The sequence below is a fragment of the Pezoporus occidentalis genome, unplaced genomic scaffold (genome assembly GCF_034315485.1).
Source record: "Pezoporus occidentalis ecotype Australia unplaced genomic scaffold, CSIRO_AGI_Poc_V1 ctg163, whole genome shotgun sequence".
NCBI lineage: Eukaryota > Metazoa > Chordata > Aves > Psittaciformes > Psittacidae > Pezoporus > Pezoporus occidentalis.
The window spans coordinates 1236580-1255662 of record NW_026913457.1 but is presented as its reverse complement, the minus strand read 5'-3'; the positions used below and the strand labels follow the sequence as shown (position 1 = coordinate 1255662).

General features: G+C 45.3%; 2 protein-coding genes across 5 annotated transcripts in view; both read right to left on the bottom strand.

The window, feature by feature from the left end:
* Window positions 1–10739, bottom strand: part of PHLPP2 (PH domain and leucine rich repeat protein phosphatase 2) — a 35367-nt gene extending 24628 nt beyond the window's left edge. The window contains exons 1-3 of one of the 3 annotated variants that reach the window (XM_062613069.1): window positions 10721–10739; window positions 9781–10025; window positions 1080–1213 (exon numbers count right to left, since the gene is read on the bottom strand). In XM_062613069.1, coding sequence (XP_062469053.1) covers window positions 1080–1134 — 55 coding nt within the window. In that variant the 5' untranslated portion in view covers window positions 1135–1213; window positions 9781–10025; window positions 10721–10739. Of the gene's footprint in view, window positions 1–1079; window positions 1214–9780; window positions 10026–10400; window positions 10578–10720 lie in introns of those variants that run through there. The other 2 variants (XM_062613067.1, XM_062613070.1) reach the window with 2 other exon arrangements.
* Window positions 10740–14792: 4053 nt separating this feature from the next.
* AP1G1 (adaptor related protein complex 1 subunit gamma 1) overlaps window positions 14793–19083 on the bottom strand; it is a 54519-nt gene continuing 50228 nt past the window's right edge. For both annotated transcript variants that reach the window (XM_062613071.1, XM_062613072.1), the window contains exons 22-23: window positions 18407–18505; window positions 14793–16026 (exon numbers count right to left, since the gene is read on the bottom strand). In XM_062613071.1, the coding sequence (XP_062469055.1) occupies window positions 15925–16026; window positions 18407–18505 (201 nt within the window). In that variant the 3' untranslated portion in view covers window positions 14793–15924. The remainder of the gene's footprint in view (window positions 16027–18406; window positions 18506–19083) is intronic.

Below are 19083 nucleotides of genomic sequence, written 5' to 3'. Positions count from 1 at the left end.
TAGCTCCTGCTTGACATACACAAATTGAATTGCTCATTTTTAACTCAGAAGTTCTCTACACCCCTATGCTTGATGCCTCTCCTCCCTTCCAGGTGAAGTAACTTCTGACTCCCTTGTCCTATAAACCCACACTGTATAAATCCAGCACCGTACACTTCCTTCCATCTCCATTATACTTCTACGCTGTTTTGCCTGTTCTGCACACAGCTCCGAAACAGAAGGGGTTTTTCTCAGGTGGAGAAGCTGAATCCTGATGATACATTTTTCTGATACTGAATAAACAAAGGATGGCTAGAAGCTTAGTCAGGCTACCTACTTCCACTATGAAAGAACAATTTTCTATTAAAAGGACTTCGATGTTTTTCTGAAACGCAAAAAGAAATACACAGGTGAAGTATTTAAAAGTAATTAAAAGTAATGAAATCATTTCATTATCAGCCTTTCTCCCCCTTACTCCTTTTATATTTCCTCTTCACTTCAATGAATTCCTTTTCTGACTGCTAGCAGCATACACCGATGCTGTATTGGGCCTATGACTACCATTCTGTTGCTCCTTATGCATATGGGATCCTGCTCAAACTGGCTCAACAGGCCAGTCAGAAGTCTTGCTTCTGTGGTCAAATGCACTGGGTTTCTAATGGCAGCCTGCATTATTCTTAAATGGCTGGCACTTTTACTCTCTATTATAGACCTACCTTGCCCATATCCATACACCTTTTGGAACTGCAATCTTCAGGCATATCTAGACCGAACTGCAATGTTTCTTCTCTCATTAGGATCTCTAAGGCATTGGCAGTAAACACTGGAAACTAAAGCCAACAGAGCAATCTTGTGTCTTCCACTGGAGCTGTTTTTTCTAAGCCACAGATACGCTCAAGAGAACTACAGAACTGTGGGATTTATTTTTTTCTATTAATATTGAAAATTCATTCTTTTTAAGAAAAGCTTACTAGGACTTTTGGATGTTTGATGTAGCCATTTAAAAACCCAATAGGTCCATGACCTGGGCTTCAGCTGAGTTCCACCTCACAGTTAAAGCTATAGGAATAGCAACAGTGTGCACACCCGCAATTTCTTACCACTGTAAAAGCGAATCATACAGCTGAGATCAGAGTTTGCTGCCTCTTCCTGCATTCTGACAGGATCATCAAAACCCAACCCAGCCAAGTAGTCATACACAATCTGAAGCGGTTTTTCTGTGGGCTCCAGCCGCCTGTCAAAACATACAAGAAAGTAGTTTGAGAACACAAAGAAAATTAAACAAGTTTCATTGCAGTTAAAGTGTAAGGAATACTGAAATGAGCAGGGACATCTCCAGCTAGATAAGTTGCTCAGAGTCCATCCAACATCACATATAACAAATGACTAATGCCTTTGGTGACCAAGCATGAAATTTCAAAGCCTCAAGATCAAGTTTGTTCAGTAAGACCTGTTTCATACTAAACTTTGTTGACTCGCATACATATCTGTTACAGACCACCTGATCAAGGAGAACCTGCGGATGAAGCACTCCATAGACAGATAGGAACAGCCCCATGCTCGCAGGCCCTTGTTCTCATGGGGGACTTCAACCACCCTGACATCTGTTGGAAGGACGGTACGGCCCGGCACAAGCAATCCAGGAGGTTCCTCGATTGTGTGGAAGACAACTTCCTTCTGCAAGTAACAGAGGAGCCAACAAGGAGAGGTGCCATGCTGGACCTCGTGCTCACCAACAGGGAAGGGCTCGTTGGAAATGTGACTCCCCAGGGCAGCCTTGGATGCAGCGATCACGAGATGCTCGAATTTGAGATCCTCAGGACAGTGAGAAGAGTGCAGCAAGCTCACTGCCCTGGACTGCAAGAGAGCAGACTTTGGCCTCTTCAGGAACCTGCTTCAGAAGGTTCCATGGGATACAGCCCTAGAGGGCAGGGGGACCCAAGAGTGTTGGTTGCTACTCAAGGATCACCTGCTGCAAGCTCAGGAGTGTTGCATCCCAACCAGAAGGAAGTGCAGCGGGAGGGCCAGGAGACCTCCCTGGGTGGATAAGGAGCTGCTGAGGAAAATCCAATTGAAAAAAGAGGCTTATAATAAGTGGAAGCAAGGACAGGTGGCCTGGGAAGAATACAGGGATGTTGTCCGGGAAACTAGGGACCAGGTTAGGAAAGCTACGGCCCAGTTAGAATTAAACTTGGCTAGAGGTATTGAAGATAACAGGAAGGGATTCTACAGGTACATAGCAAATAAAAAAGAGACTAGGCAGAATGTAGGTCCTCTCAGGAGAACTGGCTATACAGGATTTGGAGAAGGCTGAGGTTCTGAATGACTTCTTTGCCTCGGTCTTCATTGGCAAAGGCTCTGACCACACCACCCAAGTCTTGGAAGGCAGATGCAGGGACTGTGAGAATGAAGACCCTGTGCCCACTGTAGGAGAGGAAGTGGTTTGAGACCATCTTAAAAATGTGAACATGCACAAGTCCATGGGACCTGATAAGATCCACCTGCGGGTCCTGAAGGAGCTGGCGAATGAAGTTGCTAAGCCGCTGGCCATCATATTCGAGAAATCATGGCAGTCAGGTGAAGTTCCCGATGACCGGAAAAAGGGAAATATAACCCCCATTTTCAAGAAGGGGAAAATGGATGAACCGGGGAATTACAGAGCAGTCAGTCTCACCTCTGTGCCTGGCAACATCTTGGAGCAGATTCTGCTGGAAGGCATGCTAAGGCACATGAAAATCAACAAGGTGCTTGGTGACAGCCAGCAGGGCTTCACTAAGGGGAAATCCTGCCTGACCAATTTGGTGGCCTTCTATGATGGGGCTACAGAACCGATGGACAGGGGTAGAGCAGTTGATGTCATCTACCTGGACTTGTGCAAAGTGTTCGACACTGTCCCACACGACATCCTTGTCTCTACATTGGAGCGACATCAATTTGATGGATGGACCACTCGGTGGATAAAGAACTGCCTGGATGGCCGCACACAAAGAGCTGTGGTCAATGGCTCAATGTCCGGCTGGAGACCAGTAACGAGTGGGGTCCCTCAGGGATCAGTGTTGGGACCGGTCTTGTTCAACATCTTCGTCGCTGCCATGGACAGTGGGATTGAGTGTGCCCTCGGCAAGTTTGCCGATGACACCGAGCTGTGTGGTTCGGTTGATACCCTGGAGGGAAGGAATGCCATCCAGAGGGACCTCAACACGCTTGTGAGGTGGGCTGATGCCAACCTCATGAAGTTTAACCATGCCAAGTGCAAGGTCCTACACCTGGGTCAGAGCAATCCCAGGCACAGCTACAGGTTGGGCAGAGAAGAGATTCAGAGCAGCCCTGCAGAGAAGGACTTGGGGGTGTTGGTTGATGAGAAAATGAACATGAGCCGGCTTCAGTGTGCGCTTGCAGCCAAGAAAGCAACCGTATCCTGGGCTGCATCCAAAGGAGCGTGACCAGCAGGGAGAAGGAGGTGATCCTGCCCCTCTACTCTGCTCTCCTGAGACGTCACTTGGAGCATTGTGTGCAGTTCTGGTGTCCTCAACATAAAAAGGACATGGAACTGTTGGAACAAGTCCAGAGGAGGCCACGAGGATAATCAGGGGCTGGAGAACCTTCCGTATGAAGACAGGCTGAGAAAGTTGGGGCTGCTCAGGTAGGAGAAGAGAAGGCTGCATGGAGACCTCATAGCAGCTTTCCAGTATCTGAAGGGGGCCTGTAAGGATGGTGGGGATGGACTCTTCATTTGGGATTTTAGTGATAGGACAAGGGGTAATGGGTTAAAACTTAAACAGGGGAAGTTTAGATTGGATATAAGGAGGAAATTCTTTCCTGTTAGGGTGGTGAGGCCCCGGAATGGGTTGCCCAGGGAGGCTGTGAATTCTCCATCCCTGGCACTGTTCAAGACCAGGTTGGACAGGGCCTTGGGTGATATGATTTAGTGTAAGGTGTCCATGCCCACGCAGGGGGGCTGGAACTAGACGATCTTAAGGTCCTTTCCAACCCTAACTATTCTATGATTCTATTTACACTGCATGTCTTAATGTGAAGTATTTTATTACTGTATGTACTGAACCTTGCTGCTGCTTCTCAACCGAAGAACAAAAGTATTTCTGATTCTTTTTAATGATTATATTGTAGTACTTCCACTACAACCAAGAGCTTCACAAATGGCATCTCATAACTGAAGCGGAACTGATTTCTTAGAATGTGCACCATTTACAACTATCCGGTCATCCAGACTTCCTTTGCAGTCAACAGGACACACCTCAAAAACTAAAACGACCTCAGGTATTTCAAAGACATACACTGAAACTCATTACTGCACACACAGAACCTCTGGATCAGAAAAAGGATCACTCTTAAAGTTATGGTCCAAAACAACAACGTTTTTATTCTGCAAAGACAACGTAGTTCATATGCAGCTGATCCAGAAAAGCAGTTCTTACTGTTCAATGTTTGTTAAGGCTGATTAGGGCAACTTAACTCCCCCCCTTTTTGTTTTACATGGAAATACATCAGCTTGCTAGCCAGAAGGCTGTACATGAGATAACCCCCTTCCTCTCACTTCAGAACTTGTCTCTTGGACCTTCTCCTGACTAATAAACTGATATAAGGCCTTGCTGACTCTAGCCTTTAGTCAGCCTAAATATAATTGGAAAGTTATTGGCAAATTTCAACCCATAAATAGGCTTTATTTAACAAAGGAGGAAAACCTTGCTCTACATCTTCAAATCCACCCAAAGGATCACTCCCTGGTAGTGCTGGTTAGCTTGGAAATCTTTCTTACTCCTTCCTTGAATGGATTAGTAGGACTTCGTTTCTGAAATACCAGCTGCCCTACCCACAGAAAACGTTTATTCATACAGTGTCTGTCACCAGTCATAATTTCTGGTCAGTTTTTAGAGTTTATCCTAATTTCATGAAGCTTCCAATGTGACCAAAAGCAATGTCAGAGATAAGAACTTGCTATGTACTTACTGTAAGTACACTCCAAAATTCATACAGGAGGATAATACTAACGCATTAATTTTAAGTTCAAGATGTAATCAGGTGACTGTCAGCAATGCATGGCATTGCTGCTACTGGTTTGTTGTGGGGGTTTGTGGTGGTGCTTTTTTTCAAAGAGACCGTTTTTGGAAACTGCCTTTTCTTTCTGCTCCTTATTTAAACCAGTAAAGAAAAGGAAATAAAGAGCGAACCAATGTACTTTATTCAAATTCAAATAAATTTCTGAAGAAAGCACAAGCCATAGCTTTCCTTAACCAGGCCTAACTATTCTCTCCTGATACCCACTCAGATGCTGACACACATGTATGATAATGACACGGTTTTCTGTCATGTTCCCAATTATCTGTGATGCCTTCTTTGAAGAAAAATCCTGTGAAATGCAAATACACCAAAACTTTCCAAAATAAATGGAACAAATAATCAGAATCCACAGGAGTTCAAGGTATGCAATGCCAAATTACTGAGCTCAGACACTGCTGCTGTTTAACCTGCCAACAATTCAGTACAGCTATCTCTAGCCCCTGTTACACTGACTGGAAATGAGTTTAATCTCCACGTCAGGTTTAAGGCAGCACCTGTTCAGGCTTAGTTATTCAGTACTAATTGCATCAAATTTCAAATCTCAAGACCACATGAAAGTTGCTGGTACCATTTAATGTGTCTTGGAAGCAGAATCCAAGTTTGACTCAGTATCACAAGTGTAACTTGCCTCTTGCAACTGGGATGACCTCACTTGATGTCATCCACTTCATTTCAGAAGAGTTATCTCACTGCAGATATAATTTGGAGAACATATAAGCAAGGACCAGATCCAGTGTGTTTCAAAATAAAATGGAAAATAGTTTCCAAGCCAAATAAAACTCCCCCAAAAAAGTAAACAGCAGTTGAGAATGGAAATTCAAACAGTGCTGATCACCACCTGCAGCACCACCAATCACTCTGACACTGCTCAGTTTCTTGGAACTCCTGGAAAAAGAGCCTAATCCAACTACAATAGAGCTCTTTATACAATAAGCATGAGAAGCTGATTTATGAAATGCTTTTTCTTTCCCTGTTTTGCGAGATGGACACAAGACAAGGGATTGGGGCAAAGGAGTGCAATGCCCTCAATGCTTCTTTCTCTGCAGGGATTTTTTCAGTTCAAATACAGGCTCTTGATCTTTTTTAAGATCTTCTGTTAAGATCTAGTAGTTTAGAGCCAAGCACTTCAACAAATACGTAAAGGAGATTTAGGTTATCACTTAATTTTTTCTGTCACAGAAACAGATAGAGGTAAGCTTGGAAATGACAAACCTGTGTCCTGGAACAGACAAGCTACTAGAAACTGTAATAAATAATAGATTGCACTGAACAATACTGACTTCCAGTACAGTAAACTCTGATGAGTTTTCCACTCCTCAGCACAGAATTCAAGAATAATATGAGATATTTGACTGGATCTCCAAACGCCTTGGCTGAGTTTCCCTTGGCTACACTTAAGATTCCAATTTCTTTGCTATTAAAGCCTTATGTTTGCCAGAAAACAGCTTTTCCAGCATGTGACTCATGGCTCAGGAACCTAAGTGCTTGAGCATCACTCACAGAAACAACACTTCCAAGTAGTCTGTATCTAGATCTCCTAAGGAAAAAACAGACACTCCAATTTGGATGCTGAATGGACAGAGGCTTTTGGGGGTACATGCTGAATGATATGCTTGAACATCAGAATTCAGGAAGAACCTTTATACAGCACAGGGATAAGCACTATTCACACCACACAAACTAAATCACAGTTCTACAGGTTGCCCAACACTCTCTGAGGTACACTACTGTGGTTACCCTCCTGAAAAAGCTAGATATGGTATCCCACCATTCTTCAGCCTTCTGGAGATGAGATCTGATGCTTCATTATTTTTATTCTTCTCATCTTTCACTTCAGCAAGAGCTGCGCTGGTTCAGCTTGGAGAAGAGAAGGCTCCAGTGAGACCTTACAGCAGCTCCCAGTACATAAAAAGGCTACAAGAAACCTAGAGAGAGGCTTTGGACAAAGGCCTGTAGGGACAGGACAAGAGGAATGGTTATAAACTGAAGGAGGGTAGATTCAGATCAAATATTAAGAAGTTCTTCCCTGTGAGGGTGCCGAGGTGCTGGCACAGGGTGCCCAGAGAAGCTGTGGCTGCCCCATCTCTGGCAGTGTTCAAGGCCAGATTGGACACAGGGGCTTGGAGCAAGCTGCTCTAGTGGAAGGGGTCCCTGCCCGTGGCAGGCGGCTGGAACTGGATTAGCCTTAATGTCTCTTTCAACACAAACTAGTCTGGGATTCTGTGAATTAATGCTGCAGGGCATTAATTTGAATGATGATTTGAAAACCCCCTAATTTTCTTACAAGATGTAAAGCTTCATCTTGTACCCAGTGTAATATGCACTGGATGCTGGCACATGTAGGGAACATCCTGCCTGTCACAGCACCTGCTATTTGACACAGACAGCTCATTATATCTGGCATCAGTATCACATATCAGATACTGGACACTTCCACTCATGAGAGAAGCAGGTCTGTTAAGCGAAGGTGCACAGGATAAGGAGACAGAAAAGCCAGTAAAAAATAGCAACAGTTCCAAAACTCCTGCTGCAACTGCAACATAAGCAACAGGCAAATGTTAAAACCTTTATAGTTTAAATTTTTGTTGTGAAGGGTGTCCATATACCAAAGAAGGTACCCATGCTATTTTGTTTAATCCTCCCCTCTGCTGGAAGGTGTAATTTCTAAACGTGAAAAGTTTCTGACATATGGAAAGATTCTGGCTAGAAGAACTCTAAAGATCCTTGAGGTGCACTGCAAAGAAGAAAAGAAAGTTCTGACAGAAACTGACTCCCCTGTGCGCAGACTTTAAAAGGAAACACAAAATGATCATGAAGACACCACTGAATACTTAGAATGAATTCTGTTATTCTTCCATTCATCATCCAGCTTTCAAAGTCAGAAGCCAAATCAATCTCTGCCATACTCAGCATCTGAAAGTCACCTACTGATACCAAAGGGTGAAGAATTCAGAAGCTGTTTGCGAGATAAAGGCGCCCAGAATAAAATGCAATCAGATGCTTAATGGAGTAATTTGTATTTGTGAACAGGTTATTATAGTAATCAGCAAACTTTGTACAAGGAAGGAATTAACCTCAACAAGGCATGGGAATATCTTGAGTATTCTGTCATCTTCCTGTGGACATGCAAGTAAGTCCCATCCAGGCCTGCTTCCTGTTACTAACACAGATGCTACTGAAGCAATACTGGTAACTCCCATGTCTCTACTGAGAGGGAAGTCATTCAGGTATCTCTTCTGTGGCAAATACATTCTGAGATTTATATGCAACAGACACTCTGCAATCAAGAACTCCTCATTAACTTAAAGACAAAGCTTGACAAAGTGCTACACACACCAAGAGGCAACAAGAGTGGGAAGCCAACATTTACAACTCAGTACCTGCTTCCAAAACACTGGTAGCAGGACTGATTTGCGAATCCAGTGCAAAGCCTGCAGAAATCAGACAGGCATGGCTACCTAGCATGAGAAGAGACACATACTGAAAACAATTCAAACACAAAAGCCATTTCAAAAGCTAAACAAAGTCAAAACATGGCCTCTGAATGCACCTACAAGCTTTGCCTACTCCTATGAGCTGCAGTAAAGACTCTGCTCTTCTTTCTGAATGCTGGACAAATCTGCTCCCTGTTAGGCTCCAAAACAAGCCAATACCCTTATAAATTCTTCAAGCAACAAATGGAGATTTTCAGTCACCTCAATGGCTGTGTTCAGGTGTCTATCTATCCCTGTAAATATCTATAAATCTAGATTGGCTGTATCTATTGATAGAGCTGGAAGCAGCACTTCTATTTGAAATATCCCTGGTTACACTAACCAGACTGGCCAGGGCAGGCGGGTCTCAAAATACTTTGCCAGCAGCCAGTTTTAACCCCATCCTATTCTCCACATTCCTCACCATGAGCTCTCCCATTCCTTGCCTCATCCAACACATTCCACATTTTTTAAATCTGGACATATGCAACTTAGAACTATTGTTCCACAAACCAGCTACCAGTCCTCTACAGTGTGTGCTGGCATGGCTGCTCAGCCTCAAAGAATGGAGGCTACAGCAAATTTTTCTTCCCTGAGGACAGGAGTGGCATCTTTACAACTGATCTTAAGTCCAGAAGAATGAATGCAAAGTCTAACTCTTAACAAACCTAATGGGATGTTGTAAACCCAGAGGAGTCCATAATACACCAACACAGCATAAAGTTCATAAACCTTGAGCTATTTTCAACCTAAATCAACTGCAGGCATAAAATATACAACCTTAAGCCTTCTTTATATAACCCTTATGACACTATCTTTCTGAATACCTATAATTATTTACCTGGCAACTCTTCTTAACAAGAAAATTACTAAGATACAAAAATTACATAACTGTGAAAGCACCTTACATGTTTCACTTACTCAGAATAACTGTTTACAGCCTCTTCAATAGCTTAATTTTTCTGGATGCTAAAATGTCCATAACACAGAATATAGCAAAGGAGTTTATGAACAGAAGGCTCTACCTGCAGAAGGAGGACATGTTTCTGGTTGTACCACAATCAGACCCTCCCAGCTAACACACCTATGGCCTAACTAGGTGTGCAGAAGGCACACCACCGCTTCTGTGTTATGAACAGCATTACTAAAGGCTGCACCCAACTGCTCCGTATGGAGGCACACAGCGAACAGAGCCTGTCAGAGTAAACCTGACGTTTCTCCAGGAGGTTTACCCCTTCCCAGTCCTCACCTGACAAGGTCTCCATGAAGTTGCAAAAAGAGGTTTTTCCCCCCTTCCCCATCGCATATCTCAGACGCTGGGGTCTCCACCGTGCACAGAACCAGGCGCAAGTCTGAAGAAGCCGCAGCTGCAGAATCTCCGCCATAAACGTAAACGCAGCCTCGTCCGACATCCTTCTTCAGCCAGTCCCTCTCACGGGAGCCAAACCGGCTCCTGTTCAGGCAGCTCCTGCTCCCGTTGCGCTTCACGTTTCTCTGCAAGGCAGCGGAACCGGAGCGTCAGCGGCTGCCTCTGAGCCGGCACCCGGCGCCCGCGGTGACCGGGCCCGGCCCTCCGCGAGCGCAGGGAGCCCGCAGAGCCCCGCCGCTCCTCGCCGCCTGGAGCACCGGCGGGACCGGGAGCCGGCGGCAGCGCCACGGGCACCGGGCGAAGCACGGGGCCGGGCCTCAGGCAGGGCAGACCCCGTCCCGCCCGCCCGGCCGCTCCGCCAAGGTCGAGGCGGGCAGTGCTCAACCTTGGCGCAGAGCCCCCGGAGCGGCCCCACTGAAAGACTCGGCCCCGCTCGGCCGCGGTGCGGGAGCGGGCGGGCGGCCCCGCGCTGCGCAGGCCGCGGTCCCCCCTCCCCTCACCTTCAGCACTCGGATGCCCCCGCGGGGCCCGGCCCTGCTCCTCCGCGCGCCGCCCTGCGCCGCCGCCTCGTCCTCCTCAGGCTCCGGCGCCTCCCTGGGCCCCGGCGCGGGTCCCGGCCCCGGCCCCGGCCCAGCCTCCCCCATTGCCGGCCGGACCGCGAGACCCCGGGCAGCGGCGGCGGCGCCTCCGCCCCGCTTGGGCCCCGCCCCGGAAGCTGCCGCGCTTCCGCCCGCCCGCCCGCCGCGCCACGGGACAGCGCTGGGAGCGGGACCCGAGCGGGCGGGAGCTGCCGCGGACGCTCCGGTGATCGCCCGCTTACCTCCGAGCGCTCGTCACCGTCACACGGCGCCGTGCAGGGCCCTCCCGCTGGCTCAGGCTCCCCAGCCGCTGTCAGGAACGATGTGCAGCTTGGGAGGCCTTAGTCCGTGCTTCCGGACAGCCGGAACGGGATCAAGCACGTCGAAAACAGCACAGCAGGAGCCTCTTGCTTTCCCCATAATCATCAATGCTTCCAAACTCCAACACGTTGCAGCCTGTCATACATTCCATTCTTGCTGCACCGGTTCCTGGTCTCCCCTCAGCATCAGAGTCCAAACACGCTTACTGCACCAAACGCTTTCAGTTCTATTACATGTTTCCTTTAACGTCTACAGCCTCTCCCCGGGTCTGTCTGAACGTTCTGCTGCACAGTTGTGATCCGCTCCTGCCAGCACTGCACAGGAGGGACAAGGAGCAGCTCTCAGAGCCTGGCCTGCTACAGAACCATGTCTGACAACGACTGACCTCCCTCCCAGCTAACTGTCACTTCCTGATGCCATTTATGAATTCTCCAGTATCTGGAGGGCTTTTCTGTTTAGAAACAAGGAACTGAAAACAAGATGTCTTACCAGCAAGGTTAGAAGTGCTCCCTGGCAATCTGTGTTCATGCGTGCCATTAAAACAAGTCAGTCACAGGAAAGGCCACCTAGTTTTAACACTTTCGGATGATACACACAAGCTGAGACAGCTTTAAACATAAATCAAGTTTCCGTTGGGTTTTCCCAAGGGAAAGGCCTGACTACAGTGCATAGCTGGCTGAAGCTCTGCAGTTCTGTAACCAGCTTGCCTCAAGAGTATTTCCATAAAGGATATTCAATAGGCAATGCAGAGGTAGCTGGCAGAGAGAAGTGCAGTTATGTGTTAGAAAACAGATGAAAAGTTGCCTAATACAATGTGACTGTGACTGGAGAACACAAGGGGGAACTGTTCAGCAGGCACGTGTGCTCCTCTGACAGAGTGAGGTTACAACAGGCCTGCCCCAGGGCCATGTGGAGCACAGAACAGGGAAACCATTCCTCATGCTTGGATCTCATCACGCTCTTCTAGCACCTGACAAGTACTGCTGCTAGTGATGGACCAGCTCTTCTTCTGGGGGGTAGTTCACATGAGCTGCTCAAGTGTTCCATGGTTGTTTACTCATTTTGCACTCCAAAATCTCCTGGAAAATTTTTCAGATTCTGTCATTATTTCACATCATCTGTCATGGCCAAACATGAAGAATCAGTAACTCCTATCCCACTGCACTTGCAGAAAGCAACAAGGCACAATTTTAAATCATTGAATATTGACTTGTTTTATTAGTCACTTCATAATTTGTTCAACCAAAAGACAATACACACAGCAGAAGTCTAATGCATCCCATGGAAATGTTTACATCTGTTATGCTCCTCACTCACCTAAGATTCAGCATTTATTTAGTTTTTTCACATCTCAAAAATAGGTCTGCAGAAGTTGGAATGCCACTGGGCTCCCTGCTCAAAGGGCATAGCTTCACTTGGAATTTGGTTGGGTTTCCTGGGGGTTGTTTTTTTTGTTTGCCTTTTTCTTTTTTTTTTCCACTACAGTGTCCAAGAGGTGGGATGGGGCTCGATGTAAGATATAAATTACAACATCAGGAAAGAAAAGGGAATATACAGAAGAGTGAAAGTTCCAAGGGAAGCAGCCCAGTAGCCCCTTCCCTCACAGCCTCAAACAGAAAATGAGCATAGAAAGCATACCAGCAGATCTCAAAAAAAAAAAACCAAAAAAACCACCCACAACCCCCCAAAGCCAACAAAACAGAACAAAAAAACAAAAACAAAAAACATCTTTGCTGCTCTGTCTTGCAGCTAGTCCCACCCTCAGGGAAGGCACAAAGTCACCTTTCCCAGCTGCTTCAGTATCTTCTGCATTACAAACCCAAGGTACTGTATAGGTGGCAGTCCCATCACTGCTATTGCTTCAAAAGGTTGTTCAAGGTCATATTTTGTCCCATCAAAACCTGTACAAAGTTGAACCTTAGGACCTTCCTGTGTCTCCTCTCCCTTCAAGCCCATTATGGCCACTGTTCTCTCTGTCATTTTTTTACTCAGAATACATTCATTTGAAAAAAACCTACCCAGACATTCAGTCTCTCCCAGCTCCAAAATCTCCAAGCAGATTATGAATAAGATTAGCCATGAAGTCTGTATCTTGTTCCTTTTACGTTCACCTTATGCTGAAGCAAGCAAAACGTTCACCAGACGTGTAAGAACTGCTGCACTGAACTAGTGGAAAAAAGACTCACCCGATCTATCCTCAAGAGTGCCCCAGACGTGGACACACAAGTACTCCCCAGTGAGAAAACAAAGCAGCAGCACAGAGCTTGAGCTGCACTTAGGGGTCAAGGAGCAAGCAATGGTATCTGGTACAGCAGACAGGACATGTGAAATCCACCTGCCCGTGTAACGTTAGCACCTGTCCTGAGCTGGGAAAGGAAAGAGCTTGGAGGAATGTTCAGCTGCTACAAAGGAGTACTTCATAGCCAAGGGATGGCTTTAAGCAAAATGCATTTCAGGTACGTGAACTGCCTCCTCCATCTCCACTCAGAAATATGGGGGACAGCACTCATTTCCCTGAACACAAACACTGTGTGGGGGCCGAAGGAGCCAAGAACATAGCAGGAATTTACCCTACGCACCAGACAGAGATCAACAACGAGCCCCAGCTGCTCTAGGGCATAGAAAACAAGAACAACAAGAGGACAAGGTAAGCTGTTCCCAACCATGCTGCAACAAACAGGCCATTTGTTGACAGAAAAATGGTGAGAGACCATTTACTTCCTTCTCCCCATCTAATCTGCATCAGTACTCTTCCTCAGCAAAACCAATGGAGATGGTGGTGCACCAGCTTTCAGTACAAAGGACCATGTACAATTCTGTGAGGAGAATGGGAGAGCTTATGGGGAGTTCAGGAACTAAGGTAAAGACTTTCCATTAGCTTTGTACCTGGGATACTCTCAGATCTCCCTGGAGTCAACATTTAACAGGCTCAGCCTCCAATGCTATGGAGTTTGAGCTGGTGGGGTGAAAAGACACAACTGCACTGAAAGCAACAACAGAAAATGCTAAGCACCTACAAACGGACTTCAGCAATTTTCTGCTAGACTGACTGCTCCATGATGCTTCTAGCTGAAGCACAGTATCTATCTCACCACTGATAGACAAGGCATGACCCTACCACAGCCCACAATTACTTTTACAGAAATCATACATCATTCTTCTAGATTTTATAACCCCGTGCTGAGGCCAGTTCCAGTAGAACAATAAAGCTCTTTGCTAATCCAAATGCCCAAACCTGTTTAATCAGCAAGCCAGCAAAAAATCATGCTCCAAGAAAAGGTAAACTTACTCCACTACACAGACCAGCACTTAAGTCAGTGACAATCAGTCCTACTGATATTACTTAATGCAGTTAAAACCAGACTAAGCAACCTTTAGTGGCCTCCTGCTCCCAATTCAAAGGCAGAACAGGTCTTCAATTTTCCAAGTACACTGTGCACCACTCCTGCAGTGGTTTTGGTAAGGTTTGGAGCTTAGTGTTAGCACTTTTGCAGACACAAAAAGCTGTATCTAATCATGCCATCAGAGCACTGAATGATCCCTATCTGAAAAACCCTGGAACAGAAATAAAGCAGACGTACCGTCCATTTCTTTTCAGAAAGCACTGGGTTGGGAAGGTAGAGTTCCTTCAGCTTGCCAGCACACTCACAGATGAAGATGTAAGATACATCCTCCCCTCATCCTCCGTGAAGAGGGCTCAACATCTGAACAGTTTTGTCACAACGTGCTTTATGTCCTATACATTACCTCCATGGGAACTCGCAGAGCTTTACTACCTCAACAACAGTTCACCCTAGGAAGCATAACTGAACTCAGCTTTCTGTAAGCTTAGAAAAGCAGTGGACCTCACATCTTTTGATCCAAATACTCAAACTGGCTTCCATTCAAAAAGAGTTCAGTGACTTTCAGTCTGAACCTGAACTAGCACATTTCTCTGAAAGGGGAGCAAGGAGCAAACTACAGGGATCAATTCAGTAACAAAATGGGAGAAGGTCTCTTTAAACTGCATGGTCTTTATTTCAGTGCCAATATTACAGATACAACACAAATATCCCAGTCAGAAGTAACTCAAATGGACTCCAAGGGGTCTACAATAGGCTCTGGAAATTAAACTGGGGAGAAGGTCTGGAATAACTGAGAAGAGCAACTTTGCAGCAGTCTTTGATGAGTCTCCCCAGCAGGAACAGAGCCCTTGCTCAAAGACTGATCTACAAAACCGAATATGTCTCTTCTACCCATAAACCACAACTAATGGGTTAAAAAGGCTTTGAAACCGTCTGTGGTAGAAAACCAGCTGCTCCTTGGATCTCTACATCTCAGACATCACCACTGTTTTTGGGAACACTTGTCTGTGAATCTGCATGGCAGTAGCCATTGATGTAAAGAAGAAAATTCAGGTGTAAGGTCTTCATTTCCAAGTACAGCACCAAAGCAACTTTATCAACTCTCACCAGCACCTATTTTCCTGCACTGTTCCGGGTCTGCGGATGAACTCCCAAGGCCTAACTTGCTCTTGGTATGTTTCACGTAACTAAGAGGTGGGTGTATACAGTAATGCACTGAATAGGCCATAAGCAGTCTCCAGCCCCTTCAGACATAGGGAATACAAAAAGAAAGAGTCAGGGCAGCCTGACATTCCCCAAGTGCCCAAAATCTGAGCCCCAGATGAAAGTGCCTGAAGGAATCCAGCTAGTAATGAAGGACAATATGCCTTGCCCACCCCAGAGGAAAGAGACAGCAGAAAGAAAGGGCAGCTGTTCACTTGCTGCAGAGAGAAGAAAGTTTCCCTGCTAGAAATTCCAGACTTCTCTTCCAACAAGGCTGTTTCTTTGCAGGTGGCAGAGATGGGGAAGGAGAGAAGGGAATGTTGCTTCTGGCTGTGAATGCATGTGTGAGGGAGTGCACAGTAGCCTCCACAAGCCGCCAGCCTCATCAGCGGAGGAGAGATTAGTCTTAACAGATATGCTTCAAAGTCAGCAATCACTTCAGGAAAATTCCTCCTCATCAGCAGGTCTCATCTGTTCCCCATGCCCATGGTGCAGTTTGGGGGATTGCCAAGGATCACAACCTTCTTCCCAGAGTTCTTTTGATTGGGTGGGGTGAGAATAAGAATGGTGCCAGAGCCTCACTGCCAAGACTGAGGGGGGAAGTTGTTGACTTCTGCTAGATCCTGCATCGCTGAGCCCTTGTGATTATACGTCAACTTGATCCGCATACGTAGCTGTTGCTACAAGAGAAAAGGAAAAATCCAAAACAAACATAAAACACATTCAGGTCTTCATTAAAGGTCAGTGAATCCCCCACAACCAGCTACCCTCCCTCACGCCACGAATACAAGACACAGACCCTTCCTCACCACAAGAGCTTGCCGGAAGAATGTGCAGGGTAAGCTATGACACTGCAGATTAATGCTTAATCTGACAGGACATTGATCGGTCTCTATAGCTGTCAGATCAGGTACAAACTCTCATAAAAGCTACAGCACAGCTCCTGTCCACATCACTCTATGCACTGGCCCTGTTCTCTCAAGCACCAAAGTCCTTAAATACAAAAATAGATGCCTTAAAATCCCAGTTAACAATGGAAGAAATCAGGAGGCATATCCAAACTCTGCTGCTCTGCACTGCGGCATGCAGGGAGAGGTGTCAATTCCCATACTAGCTGTTCATTCAAAGCAGTTGCCTGGGAACTTCAAGTACTGCTCTGTAACACTGTGAAGGAAATAGCCTGAGAAAGACTGGAAACAAGTCTCTAGGAATATTTCCTCTGATGGAATAGCTCAGAAGTTGTTTTATATTGTCATTTGGCTGTCATTCAGGTGGCCCTTAATAATAGCTAAAGCACAGCATACTCCAGCCAAGCTCCCTATTGTCCTCACTCTCAAAAAACCTGTTTCCCAGGTTTTGCTTTAAGCAACAAAGTTGACTGTTTCTGGCCTTTTTCCCCATACTTACAGGGAAATACAAAAAAGGGATAGCAGAGAGAGGAAAGGACGACAATGACAGCTCCAAGCAGCCTCAAGATAAAGAAGCTATGCCTTATCACTGACAGATCAATATGACCAGTGGCAGTTTTTGCTATGTTTAGTATTGTTTTGTCAAACTGGCCAGTTTTGATCCAGCATAATGACAGTCCATGTCCAGGTGAACAGACTTATTTGTTTTTACAATACTGACAGCTACCTCTGAAGTAGCAAGGCAACATTCCAAAGCTGCCTCAAAGTATTCCAGGTAAATACACCATCTCATGGAGAGGGCTTTTGCAAAGCTGTACTTTCAGGCAGTAGCAATCAAAAGGACAGTAAGAGAATCATGTGGGCCTGAAGAGGAGGAGTGAGCAAAGAGTGGGGAAGAGAAGAGGATAGAAAAATACTATTTTGCACCTCTGTATTCTGAAGCATTCATAAAAGGTCTGGTGTTCCAACAAGACAGCACCCCATATCTGGATATCTGTGGGTGTTTTACCTTGTGGGTCTCACCCGAACTGCGTATACTGCGACTTCTGTCACCCTACGGGAAAACTCCTAAACCCTCCCAAGTTCACAAAATAACTTTGAAAGTGATCTTTGAAAGGTGCTCCACAGCACCACAGACAAATTCTTAACAGATGTACAAAAGACAAAGAGAATAGTCTTGTGTCTTTAGACAAAGGGGAGCACCCTACACAGACATAAGGGGAGATGAATGGAAACCACAAAAAATATGCACTAGAAAACAGCCATTTCAGTAAAATCTTAGGCTGAGATTTGAGATTTTTTCTGATTTGCACATCAGCCTAGCAGCAACACTCAGCATCTACAACAGTATCTTACTGTTAACCTGTGAAAAACTTATGTTTTAATTTCTTAAAGATACTGAAAATCTTAAGGGTCTCCCCACAACCCAAGAAAGAAGTGATCCTAATTTTATTTTTCTTTCTGCTGCTATGTGAATACTTGCAAAGCTTCTTAAGGAGGACATGTGGTCAACCCCCACCCTCCCCTCAAGTCTGTTTTATCCCAGTCTTGAAGCTTGTCTATGAAGTCTGTAAACCAAACAGAATTATGATTAAATTACACCTAAATAATTCTTTCCATCTGCTGTTTAAAAATACACTAATCAAATTAAAAATAAGTAACACCACTGAAGAGAGAGAATATTGTTTTGAATTATGTATCAAGCTATTTTTGTGGAACAAACATTTCAAGTAACACCACTGCAGGCAGCAAGAATGAATATTCAGTGTAAGAATGTATTTCAATGCAAGACACTTGCCTTTCAGACATCACTTTTACAACTCACACAAACACCAGGTTGAGCTCCTCTAGAAAGGCCCTCTAAAAACCTGTTTAGCAATCATTCCAATGCAAAAGACATTCATGAATTCAAGAAGCTAGGAAAGCTGTGAATCTATTTTAACACTATAACCCGATAGAAGGCAAAACCTGTGCCCAGTACCTCTTGTCTTTTTCATTAACATATTCCTAATCCTAGCCAAAATGATTGCCATTAAAACACATCATTCACTATCACCGCTCTTCACCTCTCAGAGATGCATCCCTGACTGACTGCTACTAAATGCACAATTCCAAGACAGTATCTTCAATTACTGTTCTTGGTATCACTCACCTTTTGTGGATTCAGGACTTTAATGACCTGTGTGATGGTCCCCGAGTTAAACGCAGGGATGACACTGCTGCTGGGAGACAGGAGCTGCAGCTGGAATGTCTTCAAGAAAGGGTAAAAAGAAAACAATTTCATGCTTAATCAAGAACACAAAGTGATTTGTTTGCAGACTGAAAGCAAGGAAAATTAAGAGTTCAGTTCCCAGCTCTGAATAATCAGTTCTTCTAATTCCCTATCTGTAAACAACAAAACTTTCATTGGCCCACCTGCCTTCTACATAACTAAGATCCAGGTGGCAAAAATAATAGGCGGTGAGGGCTTACTGTAGCGTATCAAAATCAGCAATGATGCATTGTTTCCAGTGTCACACACTGGAACAGTCAAGACTGCTCAGCACACCTGCAACTGCAGGAGGCCCATTCTTTCCTTAATTCCTTCTATATGTATTTTAATGGCCTCCATTCATATGGCCCCAGTTTCATTTAGGTATGAAACCAACCCAAATCAAAGCATTACTAACTCTTAGAAATAAATCCCCCAGAAGTGAATGCCTTTTCCCAAACTGGAAGAACATTCTAATCACACCCTGCTTAAATGGCTTGCTCTACTATGAACTAGTCAGTATCTGTGCCCCATACATTGTGCTGCAGCTAAGTGCAAGGGGAGATGATTCACTGCTT